We start from the raw sequence: 26,612 nt of genomic DNA on the forward strand, positions 1-26,612 counted from the left end.
GTGCTCTTCTCTCGTATAAAAACACTATTGAGAGATATTAATGATGCAATACACCGTGAGAGGCCGTGTGTTACAGTGACTCTACTCTTCTTTATAGGGTGATGTTAGGCACGATGGTCAAATAAACGGAACCCAAATTAAATTAAATGGCAGCAATATGATAATAGTTTGGAAGTCCATTTCAAAACAATAATTTTGATTAAAAAAGTTTAAATTATGACCAAGTCATAATGACAGAAATACATTACATAGACATTACATTGTTACATAGAAAGTCATAATTGTAACTTTTAATTTCATAATTTAGATTTTTTAATCTCTTAATTATGATTTAGTATGTTATGACTATTTAATAATTTCAACTTTGTATGCAATTTTTTTTCTCTCATAACTGACTGACATACACCGTAATATTTGGTTTAGTATGTCATAATTTGAAATTTTTAGGTCATACTTTCACATTTTTATCTCATAATTGACTATAATCTCAACTTTTTATCTCATAATTGATTGTCATAATTTCAGTTTAGCATGTCATACTTTTGTCTTTTTATGTCAAATTTCAACTTTTTATCACATAACTGACTGGCTTATGTCATCATTTCAGCTAAGTATGTCATAATAATTTAAACTTTTCATCACATAAATATGCCTTAACATAATACATTTTGAATTTTTATGTCAATTACAACTTTGCAAAGATTTTTTTTCTTTTGTGGCAGAAATGGGCTTCCATATAATAGACTACAATATTAAATTAATAACAGCATGTAATAATTAGTATAAAAATGGTTAAAACTAAAACTATAACCTTAAAAAACATTTTCGTGAAATAAAATGATCTTTAACTGAAATAAAATAACAAATAACAACATTTAATTTAATTTCTACGGCACACAAGCAACATTTCTCAGTTTTTAGATTAACTTGCTGTACTAAAATAACTAAAACTGAAAAAATATATTTTTTAAAAACTAATATAAATGACAAAAAAACCCACAAAATTAACAAAACTTTAAAATCAAAATGAAAACAAAATATGAAATTAACAATAAATTAAAACAATTAATAAAAGTTATAATAGTACATCAGTGATATTAAAACAAGACTGTCAGTTCAAGACTCACTCACTTACTGAAATAAAACAACAAATAAGATAAACACATCAAGTTTCTCCTTTTTATTTAGTTTAACTTGCTAAAATAACTAAAACTGAAATGAATAAAAAAGACAAAAAAAAACAGCTAAATATAACTTTAAGCTAAAAATGAAAACAGAATATATGAAAATAACAATAAATTCAAAATACTAATAAAAGCTCTAATAGTATATCAGTGATATTCAGAGCTGGAGTAGCAGCATCAGATCAGACTCAGGGACTTACTGCAGTATGTGCGCGGCGATGGCGGGCCCATACCAGTCGCCGGCCCGCCTCCCAGAGGCCCGGCCCAACTCCACCAGCCGGTGCAGGCCGAAGGGGGCGGGGGGGTGATCCCCGAACCAGCACACCAGCCTGCGGTGAGTCCTCTCCTCCTGAGACTCACTGTCCAGCGCAGTGCCCAGGCTGAGCCGGCGGGGTTTACCTGAGTCTCTGAGGGACCCGGCCTGTGTGTGAGAGTCCAGCACCTGCAGGTCATCTTTAGTCTGATGATGCGTCGCAGGCCACGTCCAGCCTGAGCAGAGCACACAAAAACAGACCAGGGGAACGTTTATATTCATACCATGCAGGATACACTACTAGTGCACTACTTTTTGAAATGCTTTATGTTTCACATACTTAAAAAAAAAAACATTATGAAGCTGTGTTTGGTTGGACTTATTAGTAGGGATGCATAATATATGTTTGTGGCCAGTATTTATCTGTATCAGTTAAAAAAAAAAAACGACAGCCTATTTTCACATTCCGGGTCGGTTTTGTCAAAAATAAATAAATAAATAAAATAATAATAATAATATTGTTTCACGTTACCGGTTTACCATGTTATTACTACACTTATCACTTTTTTTTTAACTGAACCTAGTGAGAAATACTATGAAATTTCAAATAATACTACAGAATTTTTTTTTTGATCAATAATCATGTTAAATCTACTATTATTGATCAAATGTTTTTTATTAATAGGGCGGCAGCAGAGTAAAATGAGGACTTCAGATTTAGACTATTTTTGCTCGGCACCCCTTTGGGTTCATTTGATAGAGTTTATTTGTTATGTCACTTACATTTGTTGTCTGTTTATAGTGTTTATGCATGCATATTTATGACTCAGTCCTAACAGTGTGTGAGATATGGGAAAATGTATTTTAAAAGTATTTTTTAGACAAATCTAACTTCAAACCCACAAAAAAAGAGACTCAATGACTTTTATAAAAATATTCGAGACAAATCTAACTAGCAAAAAAAAAAAAAAAATCCCCCAAGATATTATGGATAAAGCCACAACTGATATCCAGATCAACAGTGGCCTGAATGCAAATATATCTATATATTTTTGTATATGGTTATATCTCTTAAAAAATTAATTATGAGTATTTTGATAGTATTAACACATTTTCTAAGTCAGGTTCCCATAAAAAAAAAAAAAAAAAATTGAGAATTTCTTTAACATTACTTCCGGGTAAAAAGTGTCCGAGTGCGTGACGAGGGTTGATGTTTTTAGTGTGTACCGGCAGGCATGATGTGCAGGATCAGTCCCTGAGCTAACAGCATCTGTGCGCTGCGTAGCATGCATCCCCATCCCGCGTCAGAGCCGAGGGCCGAGCCGTCCAGCGGCGGGAAGCCTCTCCTGTAGGTCATCCACAGCAGCGAGGAGAACGCCCGCCGGAAACACTCTCGCTCTCCTGAGAGGAAACACACACACACACACTCAAAGCCTGCGCCACTCAGAGCAACAGCGAATCATCACAGTCCTCTGCGCTCACCCGAGTAGCTCAGCTGATAGGACTGTCCCAGCAGACACACGGGACTCCTCTTACTGAGACGCGGCTTGCCCTTCAGAGACCAGCCTGCGCAGAAACACAGATGTGTGTGTGTGTGTGTGTGTGTGTGTGTGTGTGTGTGTGTGTGTGTGTGTGTGTGTGTGTGTGTGTGTGTGTGTGTGTGAAGATGACATCTGTGGTTAGAGCTCAACATTCATATCTGGGTTTAGTGAAATGGGTAATTTAGTGAGAGCGGAAGGTCAGCTATCTTCTGATATAAAAACATGCATTACCATCCAAAAGTGTGGGGTCAGGAAGATTAATACTTTTATTCAGCAAGGACACATTAAATTTATTAAAAGTGACAGTACAGATATTTATAATGTTACAAAAGATTTCTATTTTAAATAAATGCAGTTCTTTCTAAATTTATAAACAAAGAATCCTGGCAAAAAAAACAATGTATCACATTAAAGTACAGTAAAGACATGAAAAACAAAATGTATCATGGTTTCCACAAAAGTATTAGTCAGTGCAATGGATTTTAACAGTAATAATAATCAGAAATGTTTCTTGAGCATCAAATCATCATATTAGAATGATTTCTGAAGGATCATGTGACACTGAAGACTGGAGTAATGATGCTGAAAATTCAGCTTTGATCACAGGAATAAATTATATTTTAACATATATTCACATAGAACAGTTCTTTTAAATTGTAATAACATGTTACTGTTTTCTTACTGTATTTCTGATCAAATAAATGCAGCCTTGGTGACAAGAGACTTCCTTCAAAAACATTACAAAATCTTACCGACTCAAAAGTTTTGACTAATAGTGTATATGTGACCCTGGATTACAAAACCAGTCTTAAGTCGCACGGGTATACAGTATTTGTGGAAATAGCCAACAAAACATTGTATGGGTCAAAATTATAGATTTTTCTTTTATGCCAAAAATCATTAGGATATTAAGTAAAGATCATGTTCCATGAAGATATTTTGTAAATTTAAGTATTTTGTAAACATAAGACTGGTTTTGTGGTCCAGGGTCATATGCTAAAAGTTACATTAATAATATATTTACCATGAAAAACAAAAAAATATATTACATTTAATCGGGCCAACAAAGAGTAATAAAATTGTCTCATTATAAAATTTTTTTTGTAACATTACTATTATGTTCTCCTGAATATATGGAGGAATTATCTTAGCTGTCAGAACTAACAAGTTAATTCAATAAAATTAAATATCTTACCTACATTATAAGACATGAAACTAGTGAAATCCTTTTTACTAAAACATACCGCCCATCTGAGAAGCCGAGATTAATCTTCAGCTAGATATTTTAATAAGATAATGTTTTTAAATATGCAATTATAGTTTATTAAGCGCCATTATCAATAACGTGTTTGTGTCAGTCATTTATGTAAATTATTTAACCAACAACCTACAGATCAAATAAGTTTAAATTCAATTAAATAAAAATGCTGGACAAACAGTGGCCATCAAAAAAACACATTTATAAAAAAATAGTTGTAAAAATTGCTACACAACATCTGCACTTCTCCACACACCTCCATATCTGACGTTATTCCAGGCAGAAACTAGTTTGGTTTTGAGTTTGGTCTTCTCCTTGGACTGCTGGACGTGTCCGTCGACGTCAGCGCTGAGATCCAGCAAGCCCGGGTTTGACAGGTGGACCACCTCGAAGGACGCCAGATCATCTGCGGCCTCCATCACTCACATCCATGACCCTGTTGCCATGACGTCCAGAGAATCTGAATCCCAGCCGTCCAATCAGAGGAGGGATGAGGGGTTATGGGTATGAGTGATGCTGTGGGACAGTGAGAGAACAAAAGTAACTTTGCCATGGAATTGAATGTACATATTCATATAGTATAGTACATCATCATACTGTTACTACAATGGCGTATGTTTAAAAAATAAAATAAGGTATTGTCATCGTACCATGTTCAAATGTACAGTATTTTGGAGGATAACAGCACATTTCAGATGTGAGAGTGACTTTATACGTTTGTTGTAGGTGGTTTGTTGAGTTGACCGGAAACAATGTTTTGTTTATATGCATCGATTCGCCTTTCGGATACATAGACGGGTCATTTCTTTCACGAAAGGAAGCACAATTTGAATATGTGATAAAATACTTACCTTAAAAGCTGTTGTGACTGTCATGTCATTGTAAATATCGGAGGATTTCTGCTGGAAACTTTCCGCATTACAAACACGCCGCGACGCCACTCGGATTCACTGCCTGTTTCTCCGCCTCTTCCCTCCTTCACTTGGCAACGAAACTCGTATCTGTCCTCTGATTGGCTGTCTGACACTTTAACGCTCTCTGATTGGTAATTTTAGAAAGTAATAAGCAGGGGCAGTTCTAGAAATGACATAAACACCCAAATATCTACCCTTCTTTTACTGTCAATGACACTTACACATATCCGAATAATTAGATTTGATCGCAAGATCAAGAAGCGTTTGATCTGCATTGTGTTTGATATTTGACTAAAGTGCATCATTTACATTAAAAATAATTTTGATAAATTCCTAACACGTGTCACTTTTATTCTATAAAGCCTATATAGTTGGATTTTTTTTTAGTACATTCAAATCATTTATTTAGTTTTCATTTATTTATTATTACTTATTCAAATATTTTTATTACAATGCAAAAAATCCAATATTCAGCATATATGTAGTTGTCATTATTAATGTTGTGATGCAATAGCGCCTCACAGTGTTCACTCCATTATTACAATACAACATATAGCTTACACATCATACAGTACATGAGAGATCTCTCTCTCTCTCTCTCTTTCTCTCTCTCTCTCTCTCTCTCTCTCTCTCTCTCTCTCTCTCTCTCTCTCTCTCTCTCTCTCTCTCTCTCTCTCTCTCTCTCTCTCTCTCTCTCTTTTAAAACAAACATTACTAGAAAATAAGTACAACATAATTTGACAATAACAAGAAACTTATGTTGCTCTTAGGACTATAGCCACTGTATTAATCCCAGTATCTCTTAGGTTTAGGACTATACAGTCACTACCAGGCACTCTGATCCCAAATCTTGACATTCTTTCATTACTCATTGTGTGAAATTGATAATTTCTCACTGGTAAATTCTTGGCATTCACAGAAGCTGAACAACTTGCACTGGCATTAATGTCCACATTGTTTTCCTGTTCTGAATTCTGCTCTAAATCTTGTGAAACAACAGGTAAGTCTTCAAGCTTCAGTTTGAGTCGAAGTAGTTACGTTGAGGAGTAGGCTATTTGTGTATGTGTCTCTCCGTGACGTAACACATAACAAAGGACACACTATCTTTTTTATTTTAAGCAAAGTCCCTGTTCCTTCTAAAGATGTGACTGCATGTCTAGTGTTTAAACAATCTAAGACCTGTTGTTCAAGTTTATCAAGAATCATTGCAGGTTGCCATTTGATATCCTGTCTAATCAACACTCTTTCACCTTTCTTCATTTCAGGTAGCTCTCATTTCAAAATGGGGCGCATTTTCCCCCCAAAACTACTTTAGTGGAAATCCCGCCTTGCAGCCGATTCTAAAGATTATATTGGTCATGTGAATCACAGTACTGATTGCCTACACCAAACACTGATCCCTACACCTACCCCTCATTGTAACCTTAGCCAATGAAATTAGCTGCAGGGTGGGATCTCCGCTTAACTGGTTTGCACCCAGTGGTATTTTTTTTTTTTTTTTTTATAGAAAGATAAAAAATACGATAGAAATACTGGAAAATATTTAAACGGGATGATAGCGGGATAGCAAGGTAAAATACGGGAGAATCCCGAGAAAAACGGGAGGGTTGACAGGTATGAGCCAGTGAGAAACTAATGTTAGAAACTCAAGGGTCAAGAGACCAACTAAAGAAAACACTGATTACCATCATGGTAACTACAAACTTTATTATTTTCAATAAAACATCAACTAAATATCTTAATTCTAAACAATAACTTTTGTATGAAAGAAATAATCGTAAACTGGTTTGTAAACTGGTGTCACACTCAGTGTGGCTGGAAGTCAGTTGTAGTTCTTGTGTTTCTCTTTTTTCTGTTCTTGTTTCTCTGTCCTTCAGTGATTCTGATTATCAGGTGTTCATCAGTGTCTCAATTCACTCACTTCTTTTCATTCACTCTGTCAAGGGGACTATATTAGTGAACTAATGTAGGGAATAGTGAATGAGGGTATAGGGTGTGATTGGGAAAACAGCCTCTGAGTGTCCACTTTGAGCGCTGTTCATTTACAGTATATTCCTGTAGGCTATTTTCTCAAAAACAACTAATATTACCCAGCATTGTTTTCTACGGTAGATTACTGTTTTAATGGAAAATGGTATGATACTGTCAGAATTTGACCTTTTTTTACAGCAAGGGTTAACAGTGCACATATCTGCCTTATTCAGAGTAACCTCACAGCTGAAGCTAACGCAGCTTTTCTTACTCTGTAACTCTATGGCCCGGTTTCACAGACAGGGCTTAGACTATAAGCCAGGATTAGACCATAGATCAATTAGGACATTTAAGTAATTTTTATAAACATGCTTAGAAAAAAACATTACCGATGTGCATCTTAAAACTAAAAAGGCACTGATATATTTTTAAGATCAGTCAGTGCAAGTTTATTTCAGTGGAAACAGCTCAGACTTACATTTTAGTCTAGGACTAGTCTTAAGCCCTGTCTGTGAAACCAGGGGTATATGATGGAATGTATTTAAGATTCAATTAAATTGTATTATTTAATAGCATAATTTATTATATAATTGTATATGGATTAGCCTATATAATACAATTAATGCAACACATATAATTATAAATATATATAATATAATATTATATATATATATATATATATATATATATATATATATATATATATATATATATATATATATATATATATATATATATATATATATATATATATAAACATAAAAAAATCCATCAATATCTTTCAAAATGTGCATACTTTTGAACTAAAATCTCTGAGGGATGTAGTTTTTTTCGAGCGCTTTCATGAAGACCATACAGGTTTTTTTTTTTTGGTTTTTTTAATCAATGGATGTGGGTGAGCCTCATATATCATATAAAAGGTTTTTCACAACTCCTGACACAAATTAAGAAATTACTGTCACATGAGATTTTTTTTAGAGTAAAACAGGTCAAAAATTTAAGCTTGAGCCTAAGATTATTTTAATGATGTACAGTTTGTAAATTTAATTACATTATTTTACATTAATACCTAATGGTAACTTTGACCTAATGTAAACAAAGAGTGCTTAAGTGCACCAGTGTCGTCCTGCTGGGTTAACAGAAAAAAAAAAGTATAAAACTGCTTATTGCACTAGAAATAATTCAAAAGGAAACGTATTAAATTCACATGTACTCAGGCAACATGGAATACAACAAAAAGAGCAAATTATAGTACTATATAACAACTTAATCAGGGATTAACTGGAGAAAGCAGGGAATGAGAGACGAGAACTACAAACTAAGAATCCGCATAATCAAAGCTTGTGTTCAACAACATCTCTGCGTTGGCACTATAACCAACCACATACAAAGATTTATACAGCTATATATTAAAACTTAGTCATTAGAATCTTTCTTCAAGTTGTTCTCTAGCTGTTCCGCCAGATGGTGTTGTTTCATATTCTTCAGGATGTCCACTGTGAGCTTTAAAGCTCCGTTTGGTCCACAACTCTTCACCATCTCATCCACTATATCAGTGTTATCTTTATTCTTAATCAAAGAGGCTGGAACTTGCCCATTTTCTTTTAAAAACCACGTGAACCTCTTTAGTTTTTCAATGCCCAGATCATCCAGCTTGTCCAGAAGCTGCACTTTAATATCAGCCAACTTCTCTGCAGGGATCTATGACATATAAGGTCAAAAGTTATTGTTATATTTTTTACTCTGGAGTGAAAAAAAACGGTAACACTTTATTTTGATAGTCCATTTTAGACATTCTACTAACTATAAGTAACTTTGCAACTATATGTCAACTAACTCTCAGAGTATTAGTAGACTGTCTGCTTAATATCTGCTAACACTTTATTTTGTTGGTCCCCCAACAGATATTCTACTAACTATAAGTAACTTGGCAACTACAAGTCAACTTATTCTCCTAACCCGAATCCTAACACCTAACCATAACCTACTAGTCTACTGACAGTCCACTACAGCCTACTAATACTCTAATGAGAGTTAGTTGACATGTGGTTGAAAAGTTACTTATAGTTAGTAGAATGTCTAAAATGGACTATCAAAATAAAGTGTAACCGAAAAGACAAAAAAAAAAAAAAAAAAAAAAAAAAAGAAAGCATAAACTTTTAAAAGAAAAATAGTATTTAAATCGATTGACGCAACATTGACACAACATAACTCTCAAAGACATGAAAAGGTCATCATCTCAGCTTGGACATATATGTTGATTGTGTTAAATTCAGGGATGAAAGACAAGTAAAACCGTCGTTCACGAGTCACGACCATTTTTGATTGATTGTGTGACATCAGGCTCCTAATACTTGGGAAGTTACCCTTTTAAACCTACTGGCATAAATCTGTTTCTTAAAGATATCTGAAAAGCCTTCCAATACAGTGAGTTTTAAATTAAGATTATTTCTAGATACTACTAGTTACCAGTTTTTTTTTTTAATTCAAAATGTGAAAAGTCTGATGGCAAAAAGTCTGTAATATTTCATATTGTTTATGTTTTCTGTTCAACAAGGTTCCCATTATTTGATCAAAAATGTGTGTGCTATAATCATGCAAGAAACAGGCTTGCCTGTAATTCCATGAACTCTCAACTTTACTTCTGATTTTTCACGCAACCACACCCACAACAACTCGGGTGCCTCCCATACATGCATAAGAAAAGTCTCATGCAACAACTTCACAATACACATATTTTTACACTGACTATCTCAGAAAATAGCGATTAACGACCAAAGCACAAATAAATACAAAATAACATCACAATCAAATGTCTTTTAAAATGAAAATTCTGTCATCATATACTCACCCTCATGTTGTTTCAAACCTGTATGAATTTCTTTCTTCTGCTGAACAGAAAGGAAGATATTTAGAAGATTATCAGTAACCAGACAGTTTTTGGGTCCCATTGACTTCCATAGTATTTTTTTTTCCTACTATGGAAGTCATTGGGACCCAAAAACTGTCTGGTTACTGATAATCTTCTAAATATCTTCCTTTCTGTTCAGCAGAAGAAAGAAATTCATACAGGTTTGAAACAACATGAGGGTGAGTATATGATGACAGAATTTTCATTTTAAAAGTGAACTTCTCCTTTAAGGTCTTTATCACTTTACTAAAATTAATCAAAATAAAGAAGAATTAATCCATAGAAAGAAATTCTCTCAGGTTAATATTTGTAAATTTTGAGAAAGTAGCCTACTGCAATATAACTGTGAATTAACTTCCCAGTTGAATTCACCATTATGGTGATCGGTGTTTGCTTTAGTAGGACTCTTGACTTTTTAATATTAGTTTTTCTTTGGTAATCGACAGCCTGTATGCTAATCTTCAACACGTTTTACGCCAGACAATACTTTGGGACAGGCACGTGCACAGGTAGGGCTCAACCTGTGCAGAGCACATGCCCCTTTTGACCTTACACTCCGAAGTGCCCTTTTTTTTGGTGGTGGTGTTTTTTTCTTCAATAAATCAATGCTATTGGTCACCCTTTACGTCTGTCTGTCTATTTTACAAATATTTAGCCAATGAAAGTTCTTAAAAAGAGCTTGTGTAAATCTTTTTTGATCCTCAAACTTTCAGTAAGCCTGATAACTCCGCCCCCTCTCTATCTTGACTGAATTAACTGAAGTTCCGCAGCAGCCGCTGAATGAAGTTTTGCAAGGGTAAACAAAGATCTTGTTGTTTGAGTAGGCCTAAGTACTAAACACTATGTCTATAAAGGCTCATATTTTATTTATTTGATGTCTGACTGAGACATGTGGGACCTGACAGAGAGATCTAGCATTTGCCATCTAGTCATAGCCACATAGCACACTTAAATAGCCTGTGCATACAGTAGCATTTCATCTTTTATAAAATGAGATTTTGGCCAAATGTATTTTAAAACAGGAAAAACTGAATTCCCATATAGTTAAAACAAACTAGTTTGTAACCTGTTGATAAAAATGTAATGTGGTGCCGCCGGCACCATTTTAATGACGGATAAAATGCACATTTACACACATTCGCTGGTCAAAAACCCCGTAACTGCATTTGAGTCTGACTTTTGTATAATGTTAACAATATATTGATAAGTAATACAACAACATAGCCTATAATTTGTTTTTACCATCGGAAAATCATGAGCACAGGTGCGCCCCCGCGCTGTTTCGTATATATTTCTGAAATTTCTTCTTTGATTTATGATTGCTGATACACTTAATTTTTTAACATTTAATTATGTTATGGTAATGATATTAAATTATGGTTAATTCAAGGCTGTTAATATGCACGTATTCGCTATCTTGCTATTTTTGAATCTATAGTATTCTATACTCTCCGCTCGTCTTCACATACAGGTATAAATGTAGTAAAACATGTTTTTTTTTAGGGCTTTAGGGCTAAAGAGGCCCTGAAACCCTGTATATCTAAATTATCTATTATTATTATGGTTGCTATTAATAGTGAATAAATCTAAAGCTTTTGAGACTATTATTTAGTGTTATTGAATTTGTCATGAAGATGTGACCATTTCTTCCTTTTATGTAGGCTTACTAAATAATCTTAATATAAAAAATATATATAAAAAAGGCCCCTCCCCCTTTTTTTATATTAAGTTCCCTTTTTCAGTTTCAACACATGCTCCTCAAAAGGTCTGTGCACGGCCCTGCTTTGGGAATCTGTTGGGAATGATGTGTAGATTTTACTATGATAAAAAGGGTATAAAATAAGGGGGTAGAGAAGGGAATGTCGCAACAGGTAGTAATTTACAGTAATAGTAATATTGAGTGATATTGTATATTGTCTAAAGAATGTAAATATTACCAATGTTTTCTTTGATATATTGTAATGACTATTATAACTGCATGTATGCATATGATATGACACTGATATTATGCACTTTAATGAATAAAAACAAAATTTGATTAAAATAAAACATGAACATATAAAATGTCATACAAAAACATACAAGTGTTGTGTCAATTACTGTGTGCCTAATGATGATGATGATTTAACACTTTTTAATGAATGATGACAAAAATACATATATTTTTATGAATTAAATATGTAATAAATTACAATAAAGTTTTTAGTGTAATCTTAAATGTATTTTTTTTTTTTGCGGCCTGCAGTGACTAGTACTTTGCAGCTAATAGACATATTTGCACTTTGTTCAGCAGTAAAGCACATTCCACAAACAATGCAGTGCTACTGTACCTTTACTAGCGATATACACCAAATATAGAACATGTATTCACAAGACCAACGCTCTAATAATCCACATAAAACTGATTAACGTAAACTCTAACTGACGGTCATAAAACTTTGAACTGCGTGCACTGACGTCACTGCCATTACACAATGAGGTGTGTCACGTGATCCAAGTTAACCGTTACGCTTTCTCCAATGGTAAGAGATACATATGGAAGGCCAAAAGGGCAAAAACTGACAGTCTCACATGTTTTGGCCCTTTTGGCCTTCAATAGATACATCTCTTATCTCCTAATATAAGACCATCTCTGTCAAAACAATAGACTGTAAAAAAAATATGGATTTAGTGTCTGTGACATCACCCATAGGTTTCTGAAGAGCATTTTTGAAGCCTAAAGTAGGCGGAGCCGGCCGTAACCATCTTGGCAGCTCGTCACCGCGCATCACTCCTGGATAACAGGATGGGCAAAGAGGCGGGACGTGGGTGGAGGTGAGGAGCCTGGTTGTTGAAAACACGCCCACCTAGCTCGACGTGATCGAGTTTGCTGTGCAAAGTGTGCGACCGTACAGGGCCTCGCGCTAAAGTGACCGCTGACTTCAGGATATAAAGCCAATAGTTAAAGTTCATATTTTCCCCTTAGAAATACTTTAATAGTTAAAGGGATACTCCACCGTTTTTTCATATTAAACTATGTTATTCCCTTAACTAAGACGAGTTGATACATACCTCTCTCGTCTCAGTGCGTGCACTCAATCACTCTGTCTTGCGGCGAAACTTTGTTAGCCCAGTTCATTCAATATGCACAGCAAAAACTCCAGTGTTAAATTAACACTCCTGGGAGTGTATATGAGTCCACACTCAAAAGTGTAAAGTGTTAAAATATGAGTGTTAAATTAACACTCAAGAGTGTTAAAGTTAATGAGATAATTAAGTGATTAGTTTAGTGTTGATTGAGCATTATTGAAGACACCTGATGTTAACAAGCAGAATCACTGAAGGAGGAAATCACTAATTGTAAGTTACCATTATGGCGATGAGTGTTTGCTTTAGTTGGGCTCTTGACACTAAAATTTTACTTTAAATTTTGCTTGTCTGCTGTTATTGATTTATAACAGTCAGAGGAACAAAAATACAATGTGATCTGATGGTGTTGGTTATGTTATGACATAATCATATTGTGATCCGTAAAACAAAACTTATTGAGATGGCTTAACTTGTTGATTACAGCAGCTCTGTGATTCTACAGCACATGCTTTTCAGTATTTTTCATATAATCCAAAAATATTTCATAACCATTGTTCTGATCAAAAGACTTTCAAATGAATTTATTTAGAAACACAGACATCAATAATCAGCCTGTGAATCTCAACAATGGTGACAATAATAAAGCATGTTGCAGTGGCTGCCACCAATCACAACTCATTTATGGCTCCCATCATGCATTGCGGTATGAATAAATTATGATCTGAATTGTCTATGCAATATACTTTTCCTAATTGAATATTCTGCTCCTCACCATTGTTGAGATGCATAGACTGAATCTTGACGTGTGTGTGTGCCTAAAAGAAAGGTTTTTTTTTTTTTCAAAACAACTTTTAAGAAATCCTTTGTATTATATCTAAAATTCTGGATATTTATGCAGAATCACAGTTATGCTGTAATCAACAACATAAATCTAAGTCAGAAATAAGGATCTTAATGAGTTTAGTGATCAAATTCAAATGATGATTGTCATGATATAACCAACACCATCAGATCACTTTTTCTCTTTGTTCATCTGGCAGTTATAAGATACAACAGCCAAACAAAATCTAAAGTAAATGTATAAGGGTCAAGAGCCCGACTAAAGCAAACACCCATCACCATAACGGTGGCTTACAATTTGTGATTTTCTCCTTCAGTGATTCGGCTTGTTAACATCAGGTGTCTTCAATAATGATCAATCATTACTAAATTAATCACTTAATTAGCTCATTAACTTTAACACTCTTGAGTGTTAATTTAACACTCATATTTTAACACTTTACACTCTTGAGTGTGGACTCATATACACTCCCAGGAGTGTTAATTTAACACTGGAGTTTTTGCTGTGTGGGCCAAGCAGAGAAGCTACCAAACACCTCCACGGTTTCCCTATTTAAATACAGTTACTCGCGTAGTGTAACTCGACCTAGGACGGTGACACAAAACCGAAGCACTTTGACTTGGCGCAGTAATATCTTCACTCGTGAAAAATCCTCTCACCGGCCCCCGCTCCCTCTAGTGAAGATATTACTGCGCCAAAGTCGAAGTGCTTCCAAGCACTTGCTATGGTATTCCGCCATACAATATAGTTATCCATTTTACACGCTTAGAAAAGCGCAATGTTTTGTTTTGTGTCACCGTCCTAGGTCGAGTTACACTACGCGAGTAACTGTGTTTAAATAGGGAAAACGTGGAGGAGTTTGGTAGCTTCTCTGCTTGGCCCATATTGAATGAACTGGGCTAACAAAGTTTCGCCGCAAGACAGAGCGATTGAGTGCACGCACTGAGACGAGAGAGGTATGTATCAACTCGTCTTAGTTAAAGGGATACTTCACCTCTGGAAAGATGAATGTTTATTTAAAATAGGTCATTTATGTAGAAGAAATGTGAAGAAAATTTTTAATTTGGAGCCTTCTAGCCTGAGAAAAGCCAGAAAATGTATTTTTGGCTCATGTGGATGAAAGACAACAACTCCCAGAATGCACTTGCTTCGCTGCCCTAGGAGGCCACGCCTACTGGTAAGAGAGCGCTCAGCGCAGTTTAAAACAAGGTTAGGCTACCAGTGAGTCTCCATGACGAGTCTGCCTGGGATTTCGGGATCGCCCAAAATGTCCGGGATTCGGTTTTTGCGTTCTACAGTCGCCATTCATCATGTTTACTGTGGCGAGCAGGACGAGGCTGACGGCCGCGGGAGAACGGCGCGAGGCCAGTGGCGTCATTACTGAGACACGCCAGTCTCTTATCTCTCACGGAGGAGCGGGAATTTTCTTAGCAATGTTAAAACGCACATCAACCGATTCAGTTAGACTGAAACGAGAGGTGTGCATGTAAAGAATGAATGGCGACCGCAGAAAGCAAAAGCCGAATCCCGGACATTTTGAACGATCTCGCCCGCCGGACAAGTCAGGGAAAAGGAGGATGTAACCCCTACTTACTCAGCTTTCTCCTACTATTCAGCTTTCTCCACAGAACAAGAGCCTGCTAGCTTAGCTTCCAAAGAAAGACGGCTGACTGTGTGTACATTCTGTGAGTGAGATCCCACCCTCTATGGGCGGGTTGTAAACATGCGGAACAACGCCTTCTACTGGCTGTAGTCTTTAGCCTCTGGACAGAAAATCCTCCGATGACGCAAAATGACGATTTTTGCGTCATCGGAGGATTTTTTCCAGACAAAAAATACATAAATCGCTCCTCTCAGGGGGATATGAGGGTGGAAAGCATGGTAATTCGAAAATACTACAGGTTTTCTACTAATACAAAGCTTAATGCTAAATCCTGAAGTATCCCTTTAAGGGAATAACATAGTTTAATATGAAAAAACGGTGGAGTATCCCTTTAAAAGACATAGCTAAAAGTGAGTATATCGTCATGCTGTATTATTCTGCTAGTTAAAAATGTATTATGCAGTAACTAGCAATATTGCTCTGAGCGTGTGCATGTGACAGTGATTCATGCATATACATGTCAGTCAGCGCGGCATCGCACATCAAGTTCGTAGAGAGCTTTATTCAGTCCATTTTAATTTCTGATTTTGGCTACCTCTCAAATGGGTTAAACCAAAGATATTACCTAAGAAGTTCAAGTTAATGCGCTAGAAATCTGCACTCATTCAAGGATGTGCATGTATTGCATGGACGGAGAAAGCACTGACAACTGCAGGATTTCATCTGATGGTACTTCATATATAGTCGATCTGTTCGGTGAGAGCAAAGGTACCGCAGAACGAGTGTAGCCTCTATATCTATTGATGTTTTTAAATCTGAAAACTCAAAAAAGCAACAAAATTATCAGACATCCATGAGTGCATGTTAACAGAGGAAAACAACTGTAAAACATCGCTGGTTGTTCTCTCGATACTCGACAACGACGGAATCCAAAGGTATAATGCGTGTATTAAATTGTATGAAATAATCCCAAAAAAACTAATTACTATATATTTTTTTTCATTATTGCTGAATCTCACCTGCATGTTGTCCTCCAGACGCAGCTTGGCGTCTTTAGTGGTCTGAAGCTCGTCCTCCAGCTCCTTCAGCTGAGTCTTCATCTCCTCCAGCTGCTGCTCCATCGAGCGCTTCGACTTCTCCAGATCGTGGACCTGAGAGAGAAAACCATGAGATTAAAACTTTGGTTTTAAATTTTATTTAAAAAATCATGATTTAACTTTATAATCTTAAAGTTATTTATAAATAATGTTTGAAGTGAATTATTGGAGCTGAGGTGGTGAAGCCTTAAGCTGCGTTCACACTACACGCGACCAAGCGACGCGATGCCATTCATTTTCAATGGGGAGCGGGCGACTTCCGGCGACACACGCGGTCGCGACCGTTGGCGACTGGATAGGGCGTGTCTGGCGACGCGACAAAGTTGAGAAATGTTTAACTTTATGCAAATGAAGAGCGACTTTCGCGAGCGACAACCAATAGGAGTGAAGTCAGTGGAGCCGTCACTCTTCAGTGCAGCGTCTGACCGAGGCAAGATGAATGAGAAGTTTATTTTAGCAGTCAGAAACTGTCCAATAATTTATGATATGTCTCTGTGTACATACTGTAGTACTCGTCGTGCTGACTCTGAGGCCGAATGGTTTCGTGAACTCAGAAAGACCAGTATTTGCCCTTTTTCTGCAGTTAAATAGCCGCGATAGCACAGGGCACTCACTGTTTCTCATTCATCTTTAATATTATGCATTTTATGTACTGATCCCATTTATATTTAGACTTTTCCTTCCAAAATGTTAGCTTGTAGCGGCAAGAAAACAGATTTGTTGTCTACAACACGTAACATCCGTGAATGTCACTCACAAACATTACCTAGGCAACCAGAAGTGAGAACGCCCACTAACGACCTCATCGCCAGCCACTGGCGACATGCAGCGATAAAGTCGCTTGTAGTGTGAACGGGGCTTTACGCTCTTGCTCACATCATCTTTAGAGGACACCAGGTCATCTATCTCAGCCTGGAGCAGTCTGTTGCTTCGGCCCAGCTCTTCATTCAGGTCCGTCAGGGTTTCTAGTTTGCACACTAACGCTAGCACGCGGGTCTCTTTTTCACGAGCTTCCGTCTCGGCGCGGTCGCGCTCCTCTGCGTAACGGGTGGAGATGGCCTTCAGCATCTGTAAAACAGATAAAAAATGCTACATTCAGCTATTATTGTTGTAGAGTCTTGATTTTGAGTTGTTTTAGCTTTTTAATTCTTGTTTTGTCTTATTTCAAATCATCTGGTTGAGAGCGGCAGTGCAGATGTTAATTCCTGACCTGGTCGAACTTCTTCAGCTTCTTCTCCAGGTCGGAGACAATCTGTCTCAGACGGTCCTGGTCCACCAGCATGTCGTCCAGCTCTTGCTGCATGCGTGTCTTGGTCTTGTCCAGCTTGTGGTAGGCCACGTTCCTCTCATCCAGATGCTGCGTCACGGCCTCCAGATCACACTGTGACTGAACACGTCTCCTCGTCTCCTCTAAGCTCTCCAGAGAACTGGCCTGCAGCTCCATTATCTTCTTCATGTCCACCAGCTACAGGAGAAAAGACAGACAAACATTAGGCAACTTCATGGAAAATGACATGCTCGTACTACTTTTTAATTATTGCATACTGTGGTACGATAAACATAAGCAGTAGTATGTTTAGTACTTGCATTTGGATGGTGTGGAAGAGGATACTTTTCACATACTATTAAAATTGTTTAAAAATAATATAGCATGCTTTATTATACAGTATATCCTTAACAGTATGCAGTAGACAAATAAAAAAAGCACAATATTTTTCATACAACAATCTACAATTGTAAAGCTTTTTATGTTGTCTCTCAGGAAAAAAAAGGTACACAAGTTGTCACAGGGGCAGTGCCCTTTCAAAAGGTACACATTTGTACCTAAAGAGTGCATAATAGTACCACACAGCACAGGCACATATTAATACCTAAATGGTACATATTAGAACCTTTTGAAAGGTTACCGCCACAGTGACCGCTATTGTGACATTATTTCTGAGAGTTTAGAAATCGAATGGACTTTTAAATGTTTTCTTCTCACTGCTCACTGGGTTAGGATTATTGCAAACCATTTTGTGCAGGTTCACAAATTTATTGAAAAGAACTGAACAACAACAACTCAAATCCAACCGCAAATCAAATGTCACAAATCAAATATCACGATGGCTTGCAAAGTTAAATGTCTCATCTCAGAAACATTTAGTTGATTCAATGTTTTATAGCAGAACACTAGAAAATGTATATCCACTATAGAAATGTCCATGCCTTTTCCAGTTCTGGAAAACTTCAAAATTCCCTGATATTTCCAGATTTTCCATGAAAAACATCACTATGGCTTGCAAAGTAACTTTGACATAAATAGGAAAATTCATTCTCACTATAGGAATTTCCATGACTTTTCAATGTTTTTTTTAAGGTTCTAGTAATTTCCATGACATTTCCAGTTCTTCAATACTCATTACTGTGTGTACCTGTGCTTGCATGGTGCTGAGTTGTATCTCCAGGTTCCTCTTGGCCTCCTCTTTCTCTTCCAGCTGCTTCTTCAGGCTGTTCTGTTCGTCCTCCAGCTGCCTCAGGCGCAGTTTCTGCCGCGTCTCCTCGTCAAGTACCTCCTGTGAGGATATGATCAGGGTTCAGAGAGTGAGCAAGAGCCAAACACCTGCAGAAATCCCATAATGCAGTCGCTGCTCTGTACCTGCAGTTGTGACTCCAGAACAGAGCAGTCCGATGCTTTGACCGACTTCTTTTCAGCTTCACTCAGAAGACTGTTCATGTTATCCAGCTCCAGCTGAAGTAGGAAACAACCATCAACATCACACAAACACTGTCATTAGACCTCCATTCATAATAAAAACTGATCAATTAATTACAATAATTGTTTTCGGTCAGTTATTTGAGTGGGAGTACCAGATGCATCAAGCTCTGATAAAAAAATTCCTGTTCGCTGTGTTATATTTGGATTAAGGGTAACTTTCTCTGTGTTCAGGTTTGACTTTAATCATAATGCAAAAACTGACATAAATAAAATCTAAACATTGACAAAGTTTTTTTTTAATTTAGTAGAAATTTAATTTATATATTGCCTCTCATGCATTACATTTGACTAATTTTTAACATGGTGCATTAGGTAAATATATAGCACAAAATAAAAAAAAAATAAAAAGAATATTTCTTAAATCAAAAAAGAAAGGTTTATAATTTAAAGCCCCCCCCCCCCCCCAAAAAAAAAAAAAAACTAAACATTAGAGAGCTCCAGAAACTAGATAATTTAATAAAAAGAAAATTAATATATAATTATTGTGTCTTGTCATTTTGACCATAAATAATACAAATGTGATTCGTAAATTATAATGCAAGTTTAAACAGGATACTAAACTGAGATTTTTCTGCATTTTATTTGGATTTAAACATCATAAAAGTGTTAAAAATATTAGTGTCAGTCATCAAACACCATGACCACTGAATTTCTATGATGTTAGCAGTTGCTTGTGATACTGGATATGGACTTCTAAAAGTAATTTTATAGAGATTACTGTCACTAGGAGCAATTTATAGCCGATTAAAGATTTTATCTGAACATTATGCAAAAATAATGAACTTGTTGCTCTCCGACTCCAGAACCTGTTTAAAGCCCTGATCTTGTTTCTGCAACATCTCTGCCACCAGGGGCTCGTGAACTTTAGCCTCTTCCTCTTCCTCTTCCTCTTCCTCTTCCTCTTCCTCCAGAGACTTCTCTTCCTCCAGAGACTTCTTCAGCTCAGTCCCCTTAGTTTCACACTTCAGCCTTGAGGGAATAAATAAATAAATAAAAATTACATATAAAAAATTATATATATATATATATAAATTATTCAACCCCCCTATACTGTAATAATTTACAAATTCAAGCTTTTCTTAAGATACAGCAAAACCCCCAGTGTTAAATTAACACTTCTCAGAGTTTATTTGGAGTCCAAACTCAAGAGTGTTAAAATTAACTCTGAAGCGAGAGATAATTAAGTGATTAAGTGATGATTTACCATTAGTGGTGACACCTGATGTTAGTAAGCAGAATCACTAAAGGAAAAAGTAACCATTTATACGTCATCAGTATTGTGATCGGTGTTTGCTTTAGTTGGGCTCTTGACCCACCCCTGACTTTATAAACATCCTTTTTTTTTGTCTGACTGGGGGTTTTGCTTTGTACAGACCTTTTTAAAAATTGCACCTTGGCAGTGGCAAATAGTGGCAAATTAAAAGTGATAATATCAATATATAATGTAATGCTTTAGAGTTATATGATTTTTGTTTGTGTCATAATTATTCAATCAATGTTTTTAAATCGCTTATTTGTATGGTATGGTACAAAATTGTGTTTAAACACAATCAAGCCTTTGAAAGCTCTAACAAAACTAAATTAGCTTGTGCTGTGACACATACATATATTTAGCCCATGCATGGGCTAAAGTTGAGCAGCAAATAGGGTTGGGAATCGAAAAATGATTCCAATTCTGGAATTGAATACATGAGGTCAGGAATCAGATACTTGTTATAAAATAAAAATTTTGATTCCTTTGTGTGCATTTTAATATGACTTTAAACCATTAAAGGGGTCATAGACTGGATTATTTTATTATTTGTGACCCTGGATCACAAAACCAGTCACAAGTCGCACAGGTATATTTGTGGCAATGGCCAACAATACATTGTATGAGTCAAAATTATTGATTTTTCTTTTATGCCAAAAATCATTAGGATATTAAGTAAAAATCATGTTCCATGAAGATATTTTGTAAATTTCCTACCGTAAATATATAAAACATTTATTTTTGTGAGTGAATGCAGCACAATTTTGCAAACATAAATGAACAACTTTAAAGGCGATTTTCTCAATAGCCGCGTTTCCATTACCCTTCAAATTGCGCAAATTGAAATTGCGAATTAAAAATATGCTCAATGGAAACACGTCAATTTCGCAAAAACTCCCGTTTAGCGCAAAAAAGTTTTTACGCTCTCATGAGGTGGTTTTTCAGGCAATTCGAAAAAGGAATATTTCGCAAAACTGCAATGGAAACAGTTTTTGCGCATTTACAGTCACCTGACTTAGAAGACGCGGTGTTTTTGAGGTCTATGTATAGCTACGCAAATAGGCCTAATAATTATTTTATATTATTTTATTTTAACATTTAATAGGCTATATTTAGAAGACGCTTTTATGCAAAAAAAGAACAAAGCTGAGCGTTGAGCGCGCACTGCATGGCACGGAGGCGCGGGCGCGAACACTTGCATTTTCCTATCAACAGTGGAAACAACTTAAAAATACTCTTATCATTTCTGGTCATACAGAAAATAATAATACATTATTCTCAACTACTTTTATTTGTGTAAACTCACAATAACAAAATAAAATTTTGTGCTTTTGTAAAGTAAAAGAAAACAATCAGACGCACTTTCATGATCTCCGTAAACTGGAGCGCGAGAATTGAAACAAAATATAGGCTAAAGCTTGATATGTTCACTTTAAAACGAACAAATTCGAATCGACAGCTAATACCTTCTGATTTTGTAATTCGTATGATAGGTGCATTTCTCTCTAAAAGCGCATCTGCTTAAGCGGAGCGGAGATGGAGATGTGATTTTAGCCAAAACAATAGTTTATTAATAATATTAATGGCTCTTCTCATTCAGCACTACGGGAAAACATCAATTCCAGGTTCTAATTTGGTCTTAGAAAACCAGTAAAATCGACATGTTTTCCATATTAATTTGTGACTATTTTAAATGTTAAGGGGCAAAAAGTCATAAACAAAAATCAGAAAATTCGTCGATATTTACTTTTTTGCGCAACAGCTGGTGTAGCCAGTTCAAATTAAAATTTTGGTGTTCAACTTTGCGTTTTAAAAAGACAACAACCGTTCATTTTCGTTTTTCAATTACGGGTTAAAAAAGGAAAAACAAATGGACACAAAATAGCCTACATGGATCGTTTGGACAGAATACGAGACAGAGTTCTTTATTAAATTCATTAAAAAATTAATAATTAGACTATAGGAATACTGGATTCTAAATCTCAAAGAAATGCCACAATCAAAACCTCAGAGCAGAAATGAGGGCGAAACACCCAGAAACTCCATGTGTCGTTCGCATTATAGGGTCTTTCCCTGCCATTAATGCTTGGATAACACGCCACGTGTTAATAATAATGTTCCATTAATAATAATAATGTCTAATGCGGTGGCTGTGATATTATATAAACCAACGTCAGTTGGCGTGATTTTTGGAATGACTTATCGCGAGAGAAAAAAGGACGTTTTAGTCGCATAACATCGGTTAATGGAAACGCCGTCATTTCGCAATAGTTTTTTATCGATATTTAGATAATAGCGCAAAACATTTGCGCAAATCTGTAATGGAAACGCGGCTAATGTTTAGGTTTTTTTTGTATCTTCTGATTCCAGATTTTCAAATAATTGTATCACGTCAAAATATTGTCTTATCCTAACAAATACACATCCTTCCAAGGTGGCGCCTCCCACTATGTAGGGCAGCTGCGGCGTTTCAGTGCTGTGTGTTTGTTTGTTTGTTTCGTCGGGTTGTTTTAAGTCATCAACCATTATTCCAGTACCGAAGAAAAACAGTGCCGTGGGCCTGAATGACTACAGACCGGTGGCTCTTACATCAGTGGTTATGAAACTTCTTGAGCGGTTGGTTCTGTTCCATCTCAAACCCATCACAGCTCTCCATCTTGACCGGGTATCGAGACAAAATATGTCATTTTTATTAATTGCTATAGTTTCACAGTGATGGTATATGTAACACTTTTGATACAGGATTAAACTCTGAATGAAATTAGTTATTGAACAGGCTATATGATGATAATGTCTTCAACATCAATATGCATTCACAAACTGTGTGTGTAGTTTGTGTGGTTTGCAAACACAGTTAAAGCAGCAAGAGAAAAACTAAAAGTCAAGGGTCAGGAGTCCAACTAAAGCAAACACTGATCTCCATAATGGTAACTTCAAACCAAACATTTTCAATGAAACATCTCAATAACAACTTCTGTAGATGTATGACAGAAATAAAGCCATACTGGGTAATAATAAGTGTAATAATGTGTAATGGCTGGAAGTCAGTTGTAGTTATAGTGTTTCTCTATTTTCTGTTTGTGTGTTCCTCTTTCCTTCAGTGATTCTGCTGCTTGTTAACAGCAGGTGTTCATCACTAATTCTCAACAATCACTTACATATTCACATAATTATCTCACTGCAAAACTGTCAATGTTACTTTTTACTCTTTGTAGTGTGGATTTTCCTGTGGGGTTGAAAGGGTTAACAGTGTAAGATAAAAAGACACACCCACAAAATGTATTTTAACAGTTATAAACTGTAAGTTATAAAACAGTTATATACTGGCAACACTGTTGTCAGTAGTTTACTGTAAATTTTAGTTTTTTGGGTCACCATTGTGCAGAAGAGTAGAGCATGTGCTTCAGTCCAGGAGAAGATCTACAAACATTGATGATATGCTGCATGTTGCTTTATTCAACAGGCGATGACTGTGTAGTTGCTGGTCCAGTGGAAATCCCTTTATTTACAATATTTTTTAGTGGTCTCAAATGAAATAAGTTCACAGTAATACTTTGCTTACATTATTAGTGCACTTGCACTATAAATATTAGTTATTACAATTAAACGACAGTTTGTCCATTTAAGGAAGTCAGTTTCAGCAAATGAAATTAGATAACTCGAGTTTTAATTCAGTGCATGGAATTTTTACAGTAACATACTGTAACATTGCAGTAAAGAACTGTACAATTAACATTAAATTACTGGCATTGTGTTGCCAGTATGTTACTGTAAAAAAAGCCTGGTAAGGTCTAACACTGTATATATTGATTTAATAAAAAACCTTGCTACGTGTACTGTGCTGGACTAACTGGGACAAGTCGCAGCACTTACATATGGTTGCCCTATTGTTGGTTTGATTGCTTATATTGCTCTCCTTATTTGTCAGTCGCTTTGGATAAAAGAGTCTGCTAAATGATTAAATGAAAATGTAATACTAATATTGTTTTTATTAATATTCTGAATTAGTTGTTATTTGTTTATTTTCATTTCAATGTTAAAGTTTAAGTAATTGTTTTTGCCAGATTATAGCTACATTTCTAAGTACATCGTTTTAATTATTATTTTTTTAATTAATTTTTATTTCAGTTTTAGTCAGCACATCAGTTTTACCTAAGAAAAGTTTTTTTTTTATATTTAATTTTGTTTCAGTTAACTTTTATTTTTCTCCATTAACAAAAATGTAGTTTGAAAGCTTTAGTTAACAGTAATAACCCTTTAATGCTAAAGTTCCTGTTTATTAGGGCTAAATGACATTGTGTCACTGAAACAAGCTTTTCCGTAAAGCTGCTTTGAAAGAAAATACTGTGAGAAATACTATAGAAATAAATGTGAATTAAATTGACCCACATAGCAATGCCCTAGCAACCACTCTACAAAGTACAGGGCAACCACACAGCTACATCCCTCCATAGAAACCAGCTGCCTTTGATAGCAATTACAATTAGTAAATCATTTTGTCAATGAATAGTTTAAATGTACAATTTTACGTATTGTGTAAAATAATAATAATAATAATAATTTCACTATACGTCTCATTAACTGTCATTAAACTGTATCATTTAAACCACTGAAAAACCCCGGAGCGATGGGGCACCAGTCGTAACGTGTCATAATGCTCACTTGCGGGCGACGTATCCACGACACCTGGCCTGGAAAGGGATGATGACTTTAGTCATCTTCACATCGTGCAGTTCCTCAAGGTGAGCGATATTTCCAGCACGGAAAAACACTTTGCTCTGTCCGATCTGGTACAGTTCAGGATCCAGCTCCAGGGCTTTGATCTGAGACACAGATGAAGAGCTCATGATCAAACTCCAGCTGAAACAACGGATATCACTGTGAAGCTTTATTTAAGCTTACAATAAGAACACAAGCCTGTTTGCCATCCATGAAGCCTTTGGGAATGGCGTTGGGCGTGAGGATTTCATACCTGAAACCATCAGATTGAAACATACAATCAAATCTTAACAGATGCTAATATAATTTATTGTGAAGAACTCGCTAATTTATTCACTCCCTGAAAACCAAAACACCATGAGAAGCACCAAACATTGCTGTCGTTCATCCAATACCTCTGTCTGAACTCTTTGAAGACAATGCGGTTGGGGAATCCCTGTTTGCAGATACGGATGCCCTCCAGCACACCGTTACACCGGAGCTGATCTAGAACTAGGAGAGGGTCCAGCATATCAGGCTGAGATAGACAGAGACGCAGATGCTTCAGATCAATTCAGGGCAAACGGCTCACAGGTTAAACTTTTGTCAATTTTATTATTTAATATAACTCCGATTGTGTTCAGCTGAAAGAAGAAAGTCATATACACTAGGATGGCTTGAGGGTGAGTAAATTATGGGACAATTTTCATTTTTAGGTCTATCCCTTTAATAGGCACAATGCACATTAATGAACATCAGCATAAAAAACTAAATGTTAACATGCTGGATTATAGCTACATTTCTAATTTACATCTGCACATCCATTCTGCCATTGAATGCGCAACAGTTCATACCTTTTTCTGGCGGTTGGGAATGATGCATCTGACGAAGTTGGGGTTGGTGTTTCTGAGCATGGCCATGAGTTTAGACAGCTGCTCCTTATGGAGCTTTCCGACTGTGCGCCACATTCCCTTGCGAGGATTCAAGGCACCCGTCATCCTGGCTACATTATCAAGACCCATGTCATGGTCCAAGAGACAGACAGACAGACAGACAGAGACAGAGAATATCAATGTTCTGTAAACGCGTTTCCTTTGTCAATTATTGTGTCGAATGAGAGACGCTAGAGGTCACTCTTGGGAGCCCCAAACACCTCTGACATTGTTGTGTTTATCAGAATATCATTATATTCTATGGAGATAGCAATAACTCAATGGAGGCTGAGTGCACTTACAACTTAAACTTTACTTAGCACAATCTAA

At 36.1% G+C, this 26,612-nt stretch overlaps 2 protein-coding genes across 2 annotated transcripts in view; both read right to left on the reverse strand.

Moving 5' to 3' along the window:
• atg4db (autophagy related 4D, cysteine peptidase b) overlaps positions 1 to 5,239 on the reverse strand; it is a 10,082-nt gene extending 4,843 nt beyond the window's left edge. Inside the window, exons 1-5 of the mRNA XM_081366261.1 lie at positions 5,088 to 5,239; positions 4,493 to 4,752; positions 2,920 to 3,003; positions 2,665 to 2,838; positions 1,385 to 1,673 (exon numbers count right to left, since the gene is read on the reverse strand). Coding sequence (XP_081222387.1) covers positions 1,385 to 1,673; positions 2,665 to 2,838; positions 2,920 to 3,003; positions 4,493 to 4,655 — 710 coding nt within the window. The 5' untranslated portion in view covers positions 4,656 to 4,752; positions 5,088 to 5,239. The remainder of the gene's footprint in view (positions 1 to 1,384; positions 1,674 to 2,664; positions 2,839 to 2,919; positions 3,004 to 4,492; positions 4,753 to 5,087) is intronic.
• A 2,765-nt stretch (positions 5,240 to 8,004) lies between these two features.
• Positions 8,005 to 26,612, reverse strand: part of LOC308700279 (myosin-9-like) — a 37,985-nt gene continuing 19,377 nt past the window's right edge. Inside the window, exons 14-24 of the mRNA XM_081381848.1 lie at positions 26,205 to 26,353; positions 25,767 to 25,888; positions 25,555 to 25,624; positions 25,315 to 25,475; positions 20,207 to 20,369; positions 19,281 to 19,373; positions 19,057 to 19,197; positions 17,853 to 18,107; positions 17,519 to 17,710; positions 16,565 to 16,696; positions 8,005 to 8,822 (exon numbers count right to left, since the gene is read on the reverse strand). Coding sequence (XP_081237974.1) covers positions 8,538 to 8,822; positions 16,565 to 16,696; positions 17,519 to 17,710; positions 17,853 to 18,107; positions 19,057 to 19,197; positions 19,281 to 19,373; positions 20,207 to 20,369; positions 25,315 to 25,475; positions 25,555 to 25,624; positions 25,767 to 25,888; positions 26,205 to 26,353 — 1,763 coding nt within the window. The 3' untranslated portion in view covers positions 8,005 to 8,537. The remainder of the gene's footprint in view (positions 8,823 to 16,564; positions 16,697 to 17,518; positions 17,711 to 17,852; positions 18,108 to 19,056; positions 19,198 to 19,280; positions 19,374 to 20,206; positions 20,370 to 25,314; positions 25,476 to 25,554; positions 25,625 to 25,766; positions 25,889 to 26,204; positions 26,354 to 26,612) is intronic.

Source organism: Scardinius erythrophthalmus, assembly GCF_964197995.2.
Source record: "Scardinius erythrophthalmus genome assembly, chromosome: 1".
In the NCBI taxonomy this organism is placed as follows: domain Eukaryota; kingdom Metazoa; phylum Chordata; class Actinopteri; order Cypriniformes; family Leuciscidae; genus Scardinius; species Scardinius erythrophthalmus.